Consider the following 16,855-nt stretch of genomic DNA (forward strand, 5'->3'; position numbering starts at 1 on the left):
CCGTCGCGTTTTTGTTTTAAAAAATTCGTTATGGGTGAGACACACGAACACGTCAAACTAGTAATTCTAAAAAATCTTACAAGTAATGTTTACTTAGTTCTTGCCTTTCAGTGACCTTTCTTCGTGAAACGCGAAATGTCCACTTCATTATTTTCATGAAAATGTGATCAAGGTCCCCACCCCACCGTAACATCCTGTGAAGGGGCATTTTGTATGGTGTAAAAATTTTACTGTTTTTTCATCACACAAGGCATTATTCAACGGGGATATCTTGTAATTTCTTCTCGTGGGATGTTTTCAAAATAAAACCGTGAGTGTACAATGTCTTTTTCTTTTCTTGTATGAGGTTATTGTTCCTTTGTTTTGCTTCAATTCAAATGTTCCTTTGTTCCCCGCTCAAAACAACACCTGCAGTCTGCTGCCATAGCAACGGTAATGAATATTGACATTCTGTCTTCACTCATCCGCCATCTTGGAAAGTTTGGGCGTCCCTTTGTTTGCGCTGCAGCAGAATTCTTCCACCGAGGAAAGCCATTGTCAACGTTCTTGTTTAGGCAGGGAATCTTCAGCTGTCGAAAGGTGAGTTTTGAATACGGAACAGGATGCTATATAACTCTGTAGTTATGAATTTTACATGAAGGTTTTTATGCTAATCCAGCGGTGTCAATCATCCGCGCTGTTCTCACGCACCAAAAGATATTGACACGTTCAAGCTAGAACAGATAGTTGAGTGGCAGATTGGGAGCACGACCGCCAACCGAGCGTAACACTCTGTGAAATATAACAGCTATCATACAAAGTGTTGTTGCTTTCAAAGGAAATCCGAGGCACGGTCGTAAAGTGACAGGAAAGGAGCTTGCAGTGTACCGGTAGAGGACATTCCAAATTCGTCAGAGCCTCGGGTGCGCGGACATCTTGGATCGTGGAGGTTTATTTGCCGACAGCGATTTCTTCACCGCGCTATGGAAGGAAACGTGATGAATTCAGTGCCAGTTCCAGGCATGATGACGGGTCAGCAAGCAGCTATGGAGCAGATGAAGGCGGCTGAGGAAGGGCCGGACGGTCGCAAGCAGGACATCGGCGACATTTTACAGCAAATCATGAACATTACAGATCAGTCGCTGGACGAAGCACAGGCCAGGTAAGCTGAAATCGAATACGTTGTAAATTTCGCGTCCATTTCATGCGACATTTCGCGCTTGAGCTTGTGCATTTCACTTGTGTATACTTTCAACTGTCGGATTTTTGACTGCACGCGTTATATGATTTGCATTTGTTTTCTTATCACACGTCTTGTTCATAGGAAGCACGCTTTAAACTGCCATCGTATGAAGCCCGCCCTTTTCAACGTCCTGTGCGAAATCAAGGAGAAAACAGGTAGGCAGTGACAGTTTTGCTTTAATACACGTGTTTTATTTCTTTACAGAGAGCCTTTCGGCAGTGCAATCACTTCGATTATTCAATGAATTCCTCAATTTTTTGTTTGCACGTTTCTCGATAGAACGATTCGCCATCTTATCGAACGGCATTTATTACGCATGCAGACGTCGAATCGTTCCATCGAATGCCCTCCAATCTTTGATTTTCCCATGTTTTTGTGTCACATCGTTAAATGCATACATCTAGATGTCAGTTATTTTTTCATCGAAATAATTCGCTCTGTGGTGATAATCTTTATTGGAGCAGTTTTAATCTCACAACCGCCACCAGAAATGCTCTAAAGTTTGTATCACACGATCAACAATTAAACTATTATTTATCTGTAGAATTGATGACGCGTTACCCACTCGTTGTAACGTGTTTAATTTCCACAAGGAGTCCTCTATCAGCGTATTGTTTTGTCTTGATTGCACTGATAAATTTCTTCGGTACTTTTCTGGGCCCGGTGTTGTCGTAGTTTTCACTCCATTGCTCTTAAGCCAGTGATTTTAAGCCAATGTGGTAATTGCGCATAATGATCCTAAGCTGTTATTTTGGTGTTAACATAATAGGTTATTGCTGAATGTTTATTGTTTGTCTTCACCATTCCTCGTGACAAACAATAGGCTTCCCAGCTACTCGAACAAAATACCTTTGTTTTTATTCGCTTTTGAGTCATTGATCAATACTGTACCGTCTGAGGATAGAATAGTAACAATATATAGCTAGCCTTTTATTCTTCTTGTAGAATTGTTGTGAAGGAAATTAAATCAGCTATGTTTAATTTCAAAACCGTACCAAAATGATTCTATTTTCAATTCTGCTCGGCCAAAGTGCAAACTTGTTTAACAATATGAACTCTTATTACTGTGTAATAGATTTGTATGCGTTTTTGAGGTCAAATAAATTTGCCAGATATTAAAATATGAAATTTATGTTTAAAACAAATAATTTACACAGTGATTTGTTCTTATTTCAATGTCGAAAATAGATTTGCTCCAATTTAGGTTGAAACAGTTTTTACTTGTTAAGGTGTTCAAATCATCTTCTCTTGTTGCTGAGCAAGAACAAGGAATGCCCTGACAGTTTCTGCATGTTTTTTTTATCAGTCATTCAATACAACCGATATGTTTTTAATTGTGGAAAGCAACTTTACTGCAATATGTTTTATTAACATCACACTGTGTCCTTCAGTTGCTGTTTTGATGAAACATTTTTAATAGTAATCTGTTTTTGGCTCTCTGTTTTGGAGCTTTAAACTTCCTGGAGACAGTAGATTTTCTGAAAAACTTCCTATGTTCAGATTCTAGAACAAGGAAGTTTAAAAGCTTTAAATTTTTTTCCTCTGGCTTGCGTAACCATGTTAATGCCATTGACTTCCTAAATTAAAAATTATGGCCATGCCAATAAAAAGTCCTTTGTTCAATACTAGCTGTCATTTCGATTTTTTAGGCTTCCTACAATGGAACGATCTAATATAAAGTCAAAATACTAGAAAACAGTATAGAAGATTTTAAAGATTTGATAATAAGGCACAAAGAAGACATTGTGGGATGGTTGAAATGCGGGATTATTGAAAAAAGTTATGAACAGTGGAATCACGGAGGGTGACCCTACAATCAAACCGCAATGTCCTCAAGTCAGAAACCCCTTGCTTTTAAGGTGATGAACGAAATCCTGATAGTGTGACCAATGAAATAAAAGCTTTCTGAGCAGCACTGTCCAGTGGTGCTGGTCATTTTTTTATTTTCTTTGGCAAGTCAAATATTAGAAATTTTCAAAGAATTTCACATTAATTTCTAGCTGCTATTAAAGTGGTCTACTCAGAGTCTGTGCGGTACACAGGATGTTGAAATATTTTCCAACATCACAGCCGAGTCGCTATTTTAGCTTTGGCCATAAAAAGACCAGACAGATTGCCTTTAAATTCCATGGATGACAGTTGTGAAGAGAAGCTCTTGTTATATATGTCATTTGCACTGCACTTTTTTTGTCATTTTCGTACTATCAATATGCAGATCCACATTGCATCTATGGTATAGATTGAAGCCCTTTGTGGACCTGTACAATCTGTACAAATGTAAACAACAAAATACATGAAAGGCTTATTTTCATTGCTGGCTGTTGCTGTCAAGGACAAAGGTTCATTAAAATCATGTCCACTACAGCCATAGAGAAGTTGGGGTAATTACAAAATGTCACATCCAAGCATAGGCATTCTGAGAGAGGGGGCTTAAAAGAGAGGGTTTTTTTTGGGGGGGGGGGGAGGGGGGCTTTTACATTGTATGGTATATTTTTCATGGGAAAGTTGTATACGATCCAGGGTTTCTTCTAAAATAATGTTAATGTAGTAAGTTGGTAATGATTTGTCGTGGATGCTGGGAACGTTGTGTCTTGCCTGTTTCATATTCCAAAAATGGCTGTGTGGTTCTGTAGTGTTCCCTCCTTATTTTGCTGTTTATTTGTGGAGATGGGAGAAAAGTGGGTGTTGAAAATGAGTACTAAAGACATCAGAAATAGAAATAGGACCTGAACACTTTACATTAATTGAATTAATTACTGAAAAGCCTCTTTGAAGAAGTATGCCTGTAATGCAATTATGTTCTTGCTGTGGGTCTTTGTACTTGAGTGTGTCTTTGTTTTCAACAGGATTTTTGTTTTTTTGTGTCTTTTGTCAACTTAAATTTGTGATATTTTTAGCAAGAACTTAGAAAACGTAGTTTGGTAGGCTTTCAGTTTCAACCAAAACCTTCATTTTCATTGTCTTTGTTATTGTACTATTCACCTCAAGCTTGTTCAGGTTACTTGTTTTGTTTTCGTACAACGACTTGTATTCTATTTTGTATTGTCCAATCTCTTTCTTCCCCTCCACTTCCCTTTTGATGTTAGGTTTCAGAAATCAAGTGTTTCATGAATTTGCTGCAATTAAATTTCAAATTTACAAGTGCTCCTCTTGATCTTTGGCATAAACTTAGACAATATCATTTTATCATCACATTTGTGGCCCACACAAACCAGCTGTATTGAAAGTGAAACACTAGTGATGATCAATACATGTATGAGTACGTCAGAAGATCATGAAATATTTTTGTAAAAATATCAATCTGCTCACTTTCAAGAACGTCAAAGCTAAAAATAATGCAAATGGAATCCCAGGAAAAAACTTACATACATGTACAGTTGTACCTTGCTAATATCATTTTGAAGTCTTCTTTACAGTGGCGTCAAAATAATAAATATTCTTCTGTTCTATTTTTAAACAAATATGTGTAGAGCCTATTTTTACACTTTTTGTAGACTGTTTGCCTAGCTCACAAATTTTTATCAATGGTAATTAGTCTATTTGTTACAATGCTGCACCTCACAAGAAAATTATCTGGGAGTGCATAATTCAGTGATTTACCAAAATAATTAATCCCAAATGAAGATTCCAGATAGCTTCCAGTTGAGTGCACAATACTGCATTTATGTAAGCTGGTGCATCACTGTGGCCAACAAGCATATGAAAATTGATGTGACATTGGCTTTTATTAAAATCTTGTTGTTTTGTTATTGCAAACCTGGGAGAACGCTTTAAGTCAGTGAATACTGTATCATTCTTGTCTTTTTCCTCCAATACTTGGTATCGCAAAAATGTTCGGTTGATTATGATTCCAAGGGAAAATAAGTGTTCAAAAGCTTTAAATTTGCAAAATGTTGCCTTTGTTTTCATTTTAATTTTCTTCTTGAAAACCAACACACCATATGGTATTTGTGAAAAGGCAGTGTTACTCATGATCACAGTAATGTTGGAATCTAGGTTTTTCTTGTTATTGTTTAAGAGAGGAAGATGCAATGAGAGGAGGGAAATGCATACTTATACAACTCTTCATCCTTCCATTCCTTTGTAAGCCCCGATATTACAACATCAATCTTCTCCAAGGCAGTTGTCTTACAGGAGCCCAGTAACCTGGGGCGACGAGCAAATTGTTTTGTACGCCTAAAGTTTTTACATGTACTGTGGCACGTAATATTTCACACATTGGGCTCCTAACTTCTCAGCTTTTAGCCTTGTGGGCTGCTTCAAGATTTCCATAGGCAGCAGCCTTGATCTTCTCCCCACTCTTTTTCTTATTTTTCTTGTAGTACTAATCACAAGAATTTATTCCATTGTGTATATGCCACATATTGACATTCCAATCCTAGCAGTATGCAGGATGTTTGTCTCATGAACCTGTAATGGCCTTAGCTCCCACAAGTCTCCTGTAGCTCAGTGGTAGGGCATCTGAACTAGTAATTGGAAGGTCTAAGGTTCAACTCCTGCTAGTAGCACTCAGATTTTCTTTTTTCCAAGTATGCCCGTGTCACGCAAGTTTTTGAATAATAATTCAATCTCAGGAATTTGTTTAGACATCAAAACATTTTATACATTTGATGATTATTCTGTATTTTCTCAATAAACAGTATGTTTGATCAAGCAGTGATATCATAAGGAGAAATTAAGGGGTATACGGAATAAGGCCCTAAGGGACGTTTCATGCAAGGTCAAATTCTCATTTTGTTTCAAAAGCAAATGCAAGGCAATTTGGAAGGAGAATCTAGCAATTTGTCACAAGTCACTTAGCGCTTTTTTCCTGGCACCCCTTCAGTTAGATGTTGGTCACCACTGGGTTTAAAGGATTAAAAGAGTTGGGAGAGTCCTTGAAGCAGCTTGAAAAATCATGTTCACTGATTGGCAGTTTGTGTTAAGATATGATAATTTATGCTGTACAATGGACTGTTATAATTGGTTTAGCTGACATGAAGTAATGAGTTTGTTGTTATCTTCGCATCGCCACGTGCGTTAAGTTGTTCTGTTCTGAGTTTCGCTACGTTACTGTTGTTTATTAAATGTGTCCTAAAACCATCGGCCTTGTTGTTATTTGAACAGATCCTTTTATTAGTTTGCTTAGTACCTACATGTAGCTTCTTAGAAAACAAAACCTCTGCTATGCAATGGTTAATGATTGAGTCTTTGTTGATCCACAGTTCTCAGCATTCGTGGATCTCAAGAGGATGAACCTCCAGACCCGCAGCTCATGAGGCTGGACAACATGCTTCTTGCAGAAGGTGTAGCTGGTCCTGAGAAGGGAGGGGGGTCTGCCGCCGCAGCGGCTGCTGCAGCAGGGGTGCACGAGAACCAGGCAGAACATTCAGAATACAGAGCCAAGTTAAACCAGATCAGACAGATATATCACACAGAACTGGAAAAATATGAACAGGTATAGACATGCTAATTTTAATTAATGGTCAGCATTATTAACAATCTTAATACATGGATTTATTTCAAGTACAGTCAACTCCCGATAACTCGAACCTTCAAGGGAAATTGAAAAAGGTTCGAGTTATCGAGCGTAAAATTGTATAGAAAATGACCTGAAAGGAAAGGAAAATTGGTTTGAGTTAGCGCGAGTTAGCGAGGGTTTGAGTTATCAGAAGTTGACTGTATTTAGTTATATTGTAATCTCCAGGTGTTCATTATGGGGCAAGCAAGGGGTGTTTACATGTAACTGAGAACTAGCTAGTAGAACCAGTGTTTATGTACTGTATGCTAAATATTTTTAGTAAACATGGAATAACACTGAGTGTGTTCATTATACTTGTACATAATGTAGACAACACAAATACTTCTTGAGTTACATTTTGGTGTAATGTATATCATATTTTGACTCGAAAGTGATATACAATGATTGCAGATGACAAATATAATAGTGTCAATGCTCCTACTTGTTATCTTAGACAATTTGCAGTCATGTCCCAAAAGACTGTTAATTGGTCCCATTTACATTTGACTTAGGTCCGATTTAATTGCAGTTGTAAATGCTTGACTGGCCTCCTTGGCCTATCAATAGAGCTTATATAATTTGTTTGTCAAGTTGTTCTGCTGCGACATGCATGTTAACATAATTATGTGCATAGAACATTTAGCAATATTTTAAAATTATATTTTGGTTTTGTTTCAAGGCATGTAATGAATTTACCACTCATGTGATGAATCTGCTGAGGGAACAATCAAGAACACGGCCCATCTCCCCAAAGGAAATAGAGCGTATGGTGAACATTATCCACCGCAAGTTCAGTGCAATTCAGATGCAGCTTAAGCAGAGTACATGTGAAGCTGTTATGATTTTAAGATCAAGGTTCTTGGATGCAAGGTACAGAATATTAGAATTTCAAGCTCTTAGTTTACTGTTAATGTTGTTACTTTTGAAGTAAATTTTACTTTTTGTAAGTCTTCAATATTACATTATGTCTTGCCTATACAGACCTCCAAGCAAAGTGATAGTTATTTTGTGTAATGGTAACTGAGTAACTGTTTAATTTTTTTCTACTAGGAGAAAGCGAAGAAACTTTAGTAAGCAGGCCACGGAAATCTTGAATGAATATTTCTACTCCCATCTGAGCAATCCTTATCCAAGCGAAGAAGCTAAAGAGGAACTGGCAAGGAAGTGTGGAATAAGTGTGGCACAGGTATGGCAGCTCTAACTGCTTGTAAATACAGCAGTCACATTGCCAACATTACTGAGAAAGTAAATTATTCACACTGCACTACTCAAGAGTTTAATATTATTGGTAATCATAGCTTTCAAGTTCAGATGAAGAAACAAAGCACTAGCTTCATTGTTTTGTGTTCTTGTTTGATGATGTCAGGTCATAGTTACTATATAGAAAATAATTCAGAAATGTACCAAGATGTATAACACATTGTACAATGAAGAGTGCATGATTGTTTTGGTCAATTGAACCTTTTTAGAGTAGTTAGTGCTAAAGACATGATCATTGAATGATGCAATTCGAGAGTTTTGATGGGCTTAGCATTCATGGTCTATCAGCCATGCATTATATCATGTCTGAGAAATAGCGACCATAAATTGTTTTCTGGTCATTCTTGCAAAGCGAAAATCTAGCAATATTTCTTGGATGTTTCTAATAGAACAATTCCACTCACACTTGTTGGATGTGGTATGGTTATAGCCATTGAGGCATGTGTCACCGAGTTGGCTGTTGATCATCTCATTTCGTTTCTTCATGTGCTCATGGAATAATTGTTAAGTAGTTGGCTGCAGGTTAGCCTACCTACCTGTAAAATAATTTTTTGTGAAAGATACAATTATTGTATCTTTCACCTATCTTAGTTGCAGTGGTTAGTTGAAGTTTCAGGCCAAAAATGTCATCCACACCAAAAATGTGTAAATGGATAATTTCATGCGGCGTAAAATTTTCTCAGTAGCACTGCAATGCAATAGAATGCGGTGCAATATTACAGTGCTTAATAAATACTAAGAATTTGTACATCACAATTTGGCTTGATGCATAGCCAATAAGGGCGTGCTTTTGAAATTGAATTTTATTGATATTGCACTCCTTGTTCTCACTCCTTACTCTTTAGATATCAAACTGGTTTGGCAACAAGAGAATCAGATACAAGAAAAATATTGGGAAAGCTCAAGAAGAAGCCAACATGTATGCTGCTAAAGCCGCGGCAGGTGGGGGACCACCAGGCCAAGTTCAGGGACAGCAAGGAGTTCCTGCCTCTGGTCAAGGTACGGCATGTGGTGACGACAGAAATTTACCAGATCTCCTCTTACCAATAATTGCATTCAACGTAGAAAGAATGCCCTCCTTATTGCGTTTGGAATGGAGATTGTATATATGGGACAATGAATGAATGGATCTTGGGATGCATATCTGGCATCCTCCACAGATTTTGCAGGGACAGATGACATCATCACCAACTTGGCAAAGGAGAGAGAGCCTGGGATCGAGATTATCAAATGCACTCCCTAATCTTTGGTTATTGCTAGTATTTAGAGAAAGTTTTCAAAGTTTTCACTCTGTCAAAAATTAATGAAACATATCCACCATCACAGGTCATTCAGGGATAAGCAGTTTAGTCTAACTCACTAGATGGTTATTGTTTTAATAAGTCACCTTTTATTAACAAACTGATGACACTTTTCTATGGTTTGTACATGTACTCCTATAGACCATTAATTTTTTGTTTCAGAAAGCATCAGACTGAATGCCGTCTCCCCCCTCCCTCCACACAATGATGATTTTTTCAGTGTTTACAGTCTGCATGATTCCAGTGACTACTTATGTTGGTTGGGGGAGGGGAGGGGGTTCAAACGATTTTGCTGTAACAGTTCTGAGTTCTGACAGTCTTAAGGAGACTGTTTGTGGATACAGTTTACAAATGGGTACTTTGTGCCTTATTTTGTCAGTTGTCAAAACTAATTTTGTCCAGGATTGTACCTGCCAGCTACTGATGACAGCCCTGGAGAGATTCAAGTGTGTTGCATGATAAACAATCATTAACATTTTGGCTGTTTTCTTGCTTGTTTTAGGCCAATACCCTACTGTGGCAGTAGCAGGCAGTCCAACAGGTGTGCCCCCATCATCCCAACATCAGATGCCAATCACCAGTCAGCCACAGCCTGAAATGTACATGTCAGGAGTGCAGATGAATGGGGGCGGCATGGGAGCTGCTGAGTACCAGACAGGCTCTAATGTTGGTGCTAATGTCCAGTCACAGGTGAGTGAAGGACATTTACTTGCATCACAGTATAAAATGGTCTTCTAAATAATTATTTTAATATCACTTTAAAAAAATAATAAATAAATAAATAAGCATTCAATCCTTGATCATTGAACAAAATAATATTAGTGATGAGTGTAGCCTGCAATGCAGGCTTTTTCGTGGGGGGCTTGCGAGTTCCAGAATCTTGGTTAATTGTAGCCACCATGTTGGATTTGCAAAATCTTGGGGAACTACAATAGCTAGGGAAAGTGAATGGGGAGGGGCCCACCCCCTTAGTTGCAAGATGGTGGCTGTAGAGTTTGCTCGCCAAAAAAGTATGCCTGCATTGCAGACCATAATGAGCGTCATTCCTTTCCAGGTTCCTGGTTTACGACATGTTATTTCCCAGGCTGCTACAGGTTATATTGATCCTGCTACAGGACACATGCAGCCTCACGGACAAGGGCAGGTGTACCATGAGCCACACCATCTTCACCATCAAGTAAGTTACTCTGCTTTTAGAATGTGTTATCATTTGATGGGGATAAGCTACTAACTTAGACTACAGGCCTTGATGACCAGGGTGTCACTCCGTTTGTCCTTCCCCTTCAACTTGTCCAGCATGAAAGTTATGCAGCGTTCTATTTCCGAGACCCCAGACATATAAATGCTTGGGGTCATTGTCACATGCAAGGCAACTTACATGTAATACCACAGGGTGCTACTAATAAGACGAGGTCAGTGTTGGATGAGACTGAGAGAGAGAAAAAAAAGATAAAGTTAACTTAAGTTCTGTCAGTTAAGCAAGAACTAATTTCGGATTTGATTAGCACTCATTCTGTGCCATTTAAATATCCTTTCTTTCACACAACTTTCATTTAGTGAAAATCATACAATTACATGCTATCCTTGTGGGGTTCTTGTGTACACAAACCATGTTGATAACTTTTGAGGAAAGAATATTAGGTTTTACTGATCTATTTTCACAGACTAACTGGAATATTATATTGTTGTTTTTAAAGGCAGGAGGATTTAATGAACTGTTTGACTCCATAAATGTTTGGGCCAGAAAAACAGGAGCAGCATCTAAGGTAGATTCATTTGTGTCTTGTGGCATCTTTACTCTTTGTAGTTAATACACATACATGCGCTGTGCCTTCTCTGGTGACATAAGAATGTTGAATGATTTGCTTCATATGATTTTTGTCAGGGTGATGACCAGCAGAGAAAGCGAGGGCAAAATGGCAAAGGAGGTAAATTAATATTTAGCACTGTGAAGGGAACTGTGTGACTGTGTAAAAACTGTTTTGAAGCCTTTCAGAACCAGATTAGTGACGTGTTTATTTTTTTATTGCACATTATCTGCCAGAAAATATGTAGTGATGCTGTGGTGATTAGCTAGCCCATGAATGTTCTCAAAGCAAGGCTCCCTGCCTAGCATTTTTTTATATACGTACGTCAAGAGCTCATCTTGAGATCTCTTGAGCAATCAAGTGCTGTTTCTTCCCCTGACCCACTCATTTTACATGGCCTTTTAGCAGTATATCCATGTTATAAGTGGTTGATCATACAGAGTCAACATACCGTATGAAATAATACTTGTTTGTGCCTAAGTATTGTTGTTTTGAATACCAAGGCCTTTCTTTCCATCTTAGAACTATTAGTGCATGACTTTACCTTAGTGCAAAAACATCGAAAACTCCCTCGAGTAGAGAAGACGTATCATGGGGTTTTTGACCACTTTTGTTAAAAATAGTGAAATTAGACGTTCGCTTAGCTACAAAATAATTCTTGAACAACGAGAGGAAAGAAATCAACTCAATTCTTGAAAGGAACAACTCGTGATCTGTTCTAGCGCATTTTGGAAACAAGAATGCGAGAACTTGAAAAACATTAACCCTAACATTTTTCAAGTTTCAACCTATTCCGACCCTATTCTGTCTCTGGCCAGAGGATATAATCAACAGTTTTATTGCACTGGGGTGATAATTTATAACAAAACTAGACAATTTCTTTTTCGTTTCTGTTGACAGACAAACATTTTGGGTTTTGAAATGACATCAAATTCGCGTGATACTTCCCCTTTTAAATAATCGATAATTTCACAGGCCTCTCATGAAACTCAATGTAAGAGCCTGTTTTCAAATGTATACTAGCAGTACCCAGACTTCCTTATCAAAATCCGTTATTGAGGGGTGACAGTATAGGGAAATAAACTACTGCAGTATACTGGAAAGGCAGTGAATGCTGCCGTGGGGAGGGGGGTGAGTTACAGTGTAAGAACTGTTGCGTTGAGAATTGGAACGGAAGGTTGTAAGGGCATATACTGCATGGTAAGGTAAGGGTGAGTTGAAAGTGACGCATTAGTTGGGTTCACACTAAAGACTCAAGTACACTTAGGTTTTTACCAAAAACAAGGGGTTCACACTAGGCATTTCAAGTGCGCTTGCGACTTATTAAAATATCGGCAGCATTCGAGCTGAGAGGTTGAAAGGAATAAAGTGAATGGCAAAAGATTGGTATGCTGTCGGCAAAGGAGTATTTCTTTGAGGAATCCACAGCGTATCACCAGCGTCAAAACGAAAGGATGTCGTTGCACTCTCAAGTGTCAGTTTTTATCGATGTTGTTTCTATTCAACGAAAAGAAAATCTTGTTATTGGTGGTCGCGTTAGCGAAATGGTCGTTTTCCAAAGAACTCAAATATTGTTGTTTGTTTCATTTCTCCAACACTGAAAATGTTGCACTGGTTGCCAGTCAAGTATCGTATTGACTTCAAGATATTGTTAATTACGTATAATGCTATCCATGGACTCGCTCCAGCGTATCTTAGCGAACTTATCACCCTAAAGACAGTATCTAGATATAGTCTTAGGTCGTCCGGCGAAGTCCTCCTTCAACCGCCCAGAATCAAGACTCTGCGTACGCTGGGTGATCGTAGCTTTACCGTAGCCGCACCAGCGCTCTGGAACAATTTACCGAACGCAGTTCGCTGCGCACAAAGTGTTCAATCTTTTAAGGACAGGTTGAAAACTCATTTATTTCGACAAGCCTTTGACCTTTATTGAGAATTGTATTTTAGCCATTGACCTTGCCATTGTAATTTTAAATTATATTCATTTAGGATATCTTTATTGTAAAGCGCGCGAGAGCATCTGTTTATGATTCGCGCGCTATGTAAATAATAAATTATTATTAATTATTAAATTATTAAAGGTAGGCATGTTAATTCTTCTTCAGGAAGCCGTAGTAATACCCCTTCAGACTCAATACCAGGCTCCCAGCAGGACAAGGATGAACAGGGGGGCCCGGAATTCTCCAGTCTGCAGGGGCTGAGTGACATGGCGAATGCAGACTTTGACTCGAGAGGAAATCCCGACCGGTCTCGGGACGAACCACCGTCAAAACGGACAAAGATGTAACAAGTGAGAAGGCTGACAAATAGAAGGAGGCCGAAATGAGAGCGCCTTTCGTGGGTTCGGCAGGCTGTGATTTGTGTGTTAATGAAGGGGAGACAATCCCTCAGTGAATAGCATCGAACACGTAGCTTATTGTTTAACAGAGTGTGTTTAGGTAAGATGTATGCTGAAGGGAGTTCATGGACGTACCTCCTTTGTCCTTTGAAAATGGTTCTCATTGGACTGGTCAAAATACGAGTTAAAGTTGATTTACACCAGAATATTCTAAATAGACAGAGCTTATGACTCCAAATGTTAAAAGGTCTTTTTTTTAATAATAGTAACTGCAACCTTGACATCCCAAGGTATTGAAGGAAGTTGAATATAGCAGGGTCATTGTTGTTAGTATCGCTATTGTGCGAATAACAACCTTGAAGTCCACGATTGCTGGTGATCCAGTAAGGATGGCCAGTTAAACGCTGCAGTCATCTAAGAGTGTGACGGTATTATGAACAAAATTTATTCGACATCTCTAGCCCACACAGAGTTAGTCATTGTGCCCCATCTACGCCAGAACAATGTGAAATAAGTTCTGCGATACTCGGTTTTAATTGTTATACGAAACGGGACGTTATTCGAAGATTGTTACTGTCTCTTTGAACCGTTTAACACATTTTTACTTGGCCACCAACGGCGAGTCAAAACCTGGTTGTTTTGATGGGGAAACTTATTACTTATTGACGTTTTAATTGTTTGGGCCAGATCAGTTGTCGTTTATAAGTTAAAAAAAATACAGGTTGTATAATTCTTGCTTTTAGGCCCTGTTTACACGGAAGGAGGAAGATCCTAGCACTAGGAAGATCCCAGAACGCAAAACAATTTTTTGTTTGGCTTATATGTAGGAATTTTGGTCGGGGTTGTTACCAAGTGGAGACGGAGAAAAAGAAAAATTGTCGGCCTTTAGTAGCTGAACGCCCGGCCGCCGCCATGCTTGGTTTTAGTCCCTAGTACTAGGACCTTCCTAGCGAAGGTAGTTTACATGGTGCAAGGATCTCTCAGCTAGGGAAATACTATCGCTAGAAAGATCCTTGTGCTAAGGCCAAGTACAACCTTTTGAATGTAAACTGAATACAGAAAACATATGGCGCTAAGATGATACGCCTTTTAGGATCTTCCTAGTGCTAGGATCTTCCTCCTTCCAAGTAAACAGCTCCTTAGTAGTGCTGTTTTTAGATAAAAACATTTTTTTTTAACTAGATGTCGTTGTTTGTAAAACTTGATAGTATGGTCGGTCAAGTTAGTTCTACTTTCTTTGCCTTTATGTTTTGAAACTACATTTGATGATCTCCTTTAAAACAAATGGTCAACTTTTTAGTTTCATTTGTAAGAAAAGAGTGTTGTGAATAAATCACGTAAAGAACCGAGGAGGCCAAAAAATAGATTAAAATTCCGGTCAGTGTTTCTGGTGGTGAGATTAGAGCGCGAAGGCGAGATTGATTACAAGTAAGAAGTTTGAATTTTTGTAAAAAACCAGACAGCGACCCGTTTCTCGAAAGTCTCAATAACTTAACAGATTGGGAAACATTTTATCGCACAAAGTTCGTCAGAGGAGATGCATTACACATCGTCAAAATTTTATGGAAAACAAAGTACCTCCCTACTGCGAACAAACAAACTGCAAGTATTTCATGGTAAGGTACCATATAGTCACCCACATAACGCTAACCCTAACCCTCCATATAGTCACCCAACCCTCTATGTAGTCACCCTTACCTTGCCATGAATTAAATGCCAACAAAAAGGGTATTTCTCGTTCCCAGGGTCTCTCCTCTTCCCGCTTGGTAAGTTATCGGAACTTTCATAAAATTGGTTTCCATTCGCTGACCAATAGGAAAAAGCCTCAAGGTTCGAGACGCACGTGATAATTTAACTCAACAAAGAGTGTTCTTAAAGTAACATAATTGCGATGAACAAAACCCTTTGTCCAGAAGAGTCAATTTTTTTGGGACGCCGGGGAAGATAATAGGAAAATTTACGAAGGTCGGTAGTCTTGTGCAATCGTTGTAGTCGAAGAAAACAGACGGGGTTTTTTTGCGACCCACCTCGTTCGTCCGCAAAACGTCCGTTTTTGTAGACTGTGTATAATCTAGTTTCCTGCGGAGCCGTTATTAGAGTCGTCACGTTAAGAGTGGGCGGAAGCGTTGCGTGACATCCCGTTATCAGTAGGGAGAAGCTTTGCGTTGACGTCACGTTATTAGTGGGGACAAGCGTTGCATGACGACCCTAATGAAGGCAGCGTGGGGGACTAAGTATAATCGAGAGGTATATAAAATAACGACTAAAAGAAAAACGCCATTACGACGAATAGTTATAGTTGTAATAATTATGGAGATAAATATTGTATTAAGGATGTGAAGTTTTTGTGCTTTTTGCCAAGAAACGTTGAACTGTAATCTACCTTTGCTTCGTTACTGTATCGAGCTGAGGAACTTCTGGCTTACCGGATTATTATTTTATCATAGTATTCCTAGAGTCTGGTTTTGATAACGTCGGTTATTTGATGATTAAACGTCAACCGTGAAATTCTGGAGAGTTGTTTGTCGTTGAGTGTTTGCCAACCGGGTTCTCCTCTTTCCTCTACTGGGTTTAGAAGGCCGCTAGAATACTGATGAAGAATAAAAGGTACCGTAGGCAAGCACTGTTCTGTGGCTTTCGTTCGCATTATCATATTTTTACAAAGCTGAATATCCAACCTCGTTCCCAGGGTCCTCTCCTACTCGGCCCCCGTGTTCCTCTCTCTCTTTCTGGGGGAAGTCAGATACTGAGGACTCAAAAAGTTCTAATTGTGAAAAGCATTATGAACTAGTTGGAAAGCCTGCTCAAAAGCTTTCATTAATTTGAACTGCCGCGGTTCAGGATTTCACCCCGTGGAAGGAAAGTAACATAGCATTCATCCAAAGATTTCAACAAACGGTGAAAGGGAAAGTACTGGGCAACAGCTTTCACTTGGTAGGTCACACTCTAGGAGTTCACCTACAACCACAAAGTCGTACAGAAGTACTGCTGAATGACTCGTGTTCAGTCGACTCTATTATTAATCGTTCCATGACAAAGTAGTGTAAGAGAGACGAGTGACTGGTGAGCCGATTCAGAAATGTTTCCTTTTTCTTTTTCAACTTCTCTAGAGTCGTTGATCAAATTGACGAAATTGGTCTTGCTTTATCATGCTACGTGATTGGTTAAAAAACTCGCACCGTTTTCCGGATGAACCAATGAGAAGCCGTGAAAACCCCAACCAATCGTAATAATTTACCTGCATGTGTATCGAATTCTAATTGGTTGAATCTGTTGTTTGCGTCTGTTGTGAATGATTACGGTTCCGCATAAAATCCGCTCCCCCTTCCCCCGCAATAAATTATAAAACCCTTCCGATGAAAGCCTCTTCCCCCTTCACGGAATGTAAGCTGACGACCAGCTTCAATCAAGCCCAACCAATTACAG

At 38.9% G+C, this 16,855-nt stretch overlaps 1 protein-coding gene across 2 annotated transcripts; it reads left to right on the forward strand.

The window, feature by feature from the left end:
* Positions 1-438: 438 nt before the first annotated feature.
* On the forward strand, positions 439-15,942 carry LOC146464390 (pre-B-cell leukemia transcription factor 1-like). Of its 2 annotated transcripts, XM_085129875.1 has the most exons (12): positions 439-579; positions 818-1,141; positions 1,304-1,377; positions 6,427-6,659; positions 7,402-7,592; positions 7,773-7,908; positions 8,828-8,981; positions 9,786-9,973; positions 10,338-10,460; positions 10,981-11,049; positions 11,169-11,211; positions 13,197-15,942. In XM_085129875.1, the coding sequence occupies exons 2-12, from the start codon at positions 963-965 to the stop codon at positions 13,376-13,378; spliced, it is 1,572 nt and encodes a 523-aa protein (XP_084986001.1). In that variant the 5' UTR covers positions 439-579; positions 818-962; the 3' UTR covers positions 13,379-15,942. The 2 variants fall into 2 exon arrangements, with proteins under 2 accessions (XP_084986001.1, XP_084986000.1); XM_085129874.1 differs by lacking the exon at positions 439-579 and having other exon boundaries at positions 704-1,141.
* The last annotated feature ends 913 nt before the right edge of the window (positions 15,943-16,855 follow it).

The sequence above is a fragment of the Pavona decussata genome, unplaced genomic scaffold (genome assembly GCF_977016875.1).
Source record: "Pavona decussata unplaced genomic scaffold, jaPavDecu1.1 SCAFFOLD_164, whole genome shotgun sequence".
NCBI classification, from domain to species: domain Eukaryota; kingdom Metazoa; phylum Cnidaria; class Anthozoa; order Scleractinia; family Agariciidae; genus Pavona; species Pavona decussata.

Coding starts and splice junctions, on each gene's coding strand:
- LOC146464390 (XM_085129875.1), top strand. CDS start 963: ATGGAAGGAAACGTGATGAATTCAGTGCCAGTTCCAGGCATGATGACG. Junction 7,909..8,827: donor GTGGAATAAGTGTGGCACAG/GTATGGCAGCTC, acceptor CTTACTCTTTAG/ATATCAAACTGGTTTGGCAA. Junction 9,974..10,337: donor GTGCTAATGTCCAGTCACAG/GTGAGTGAAGGA, acceptor ATTCCTTTCCAG/GTTCCTGGTTTACGACATGT.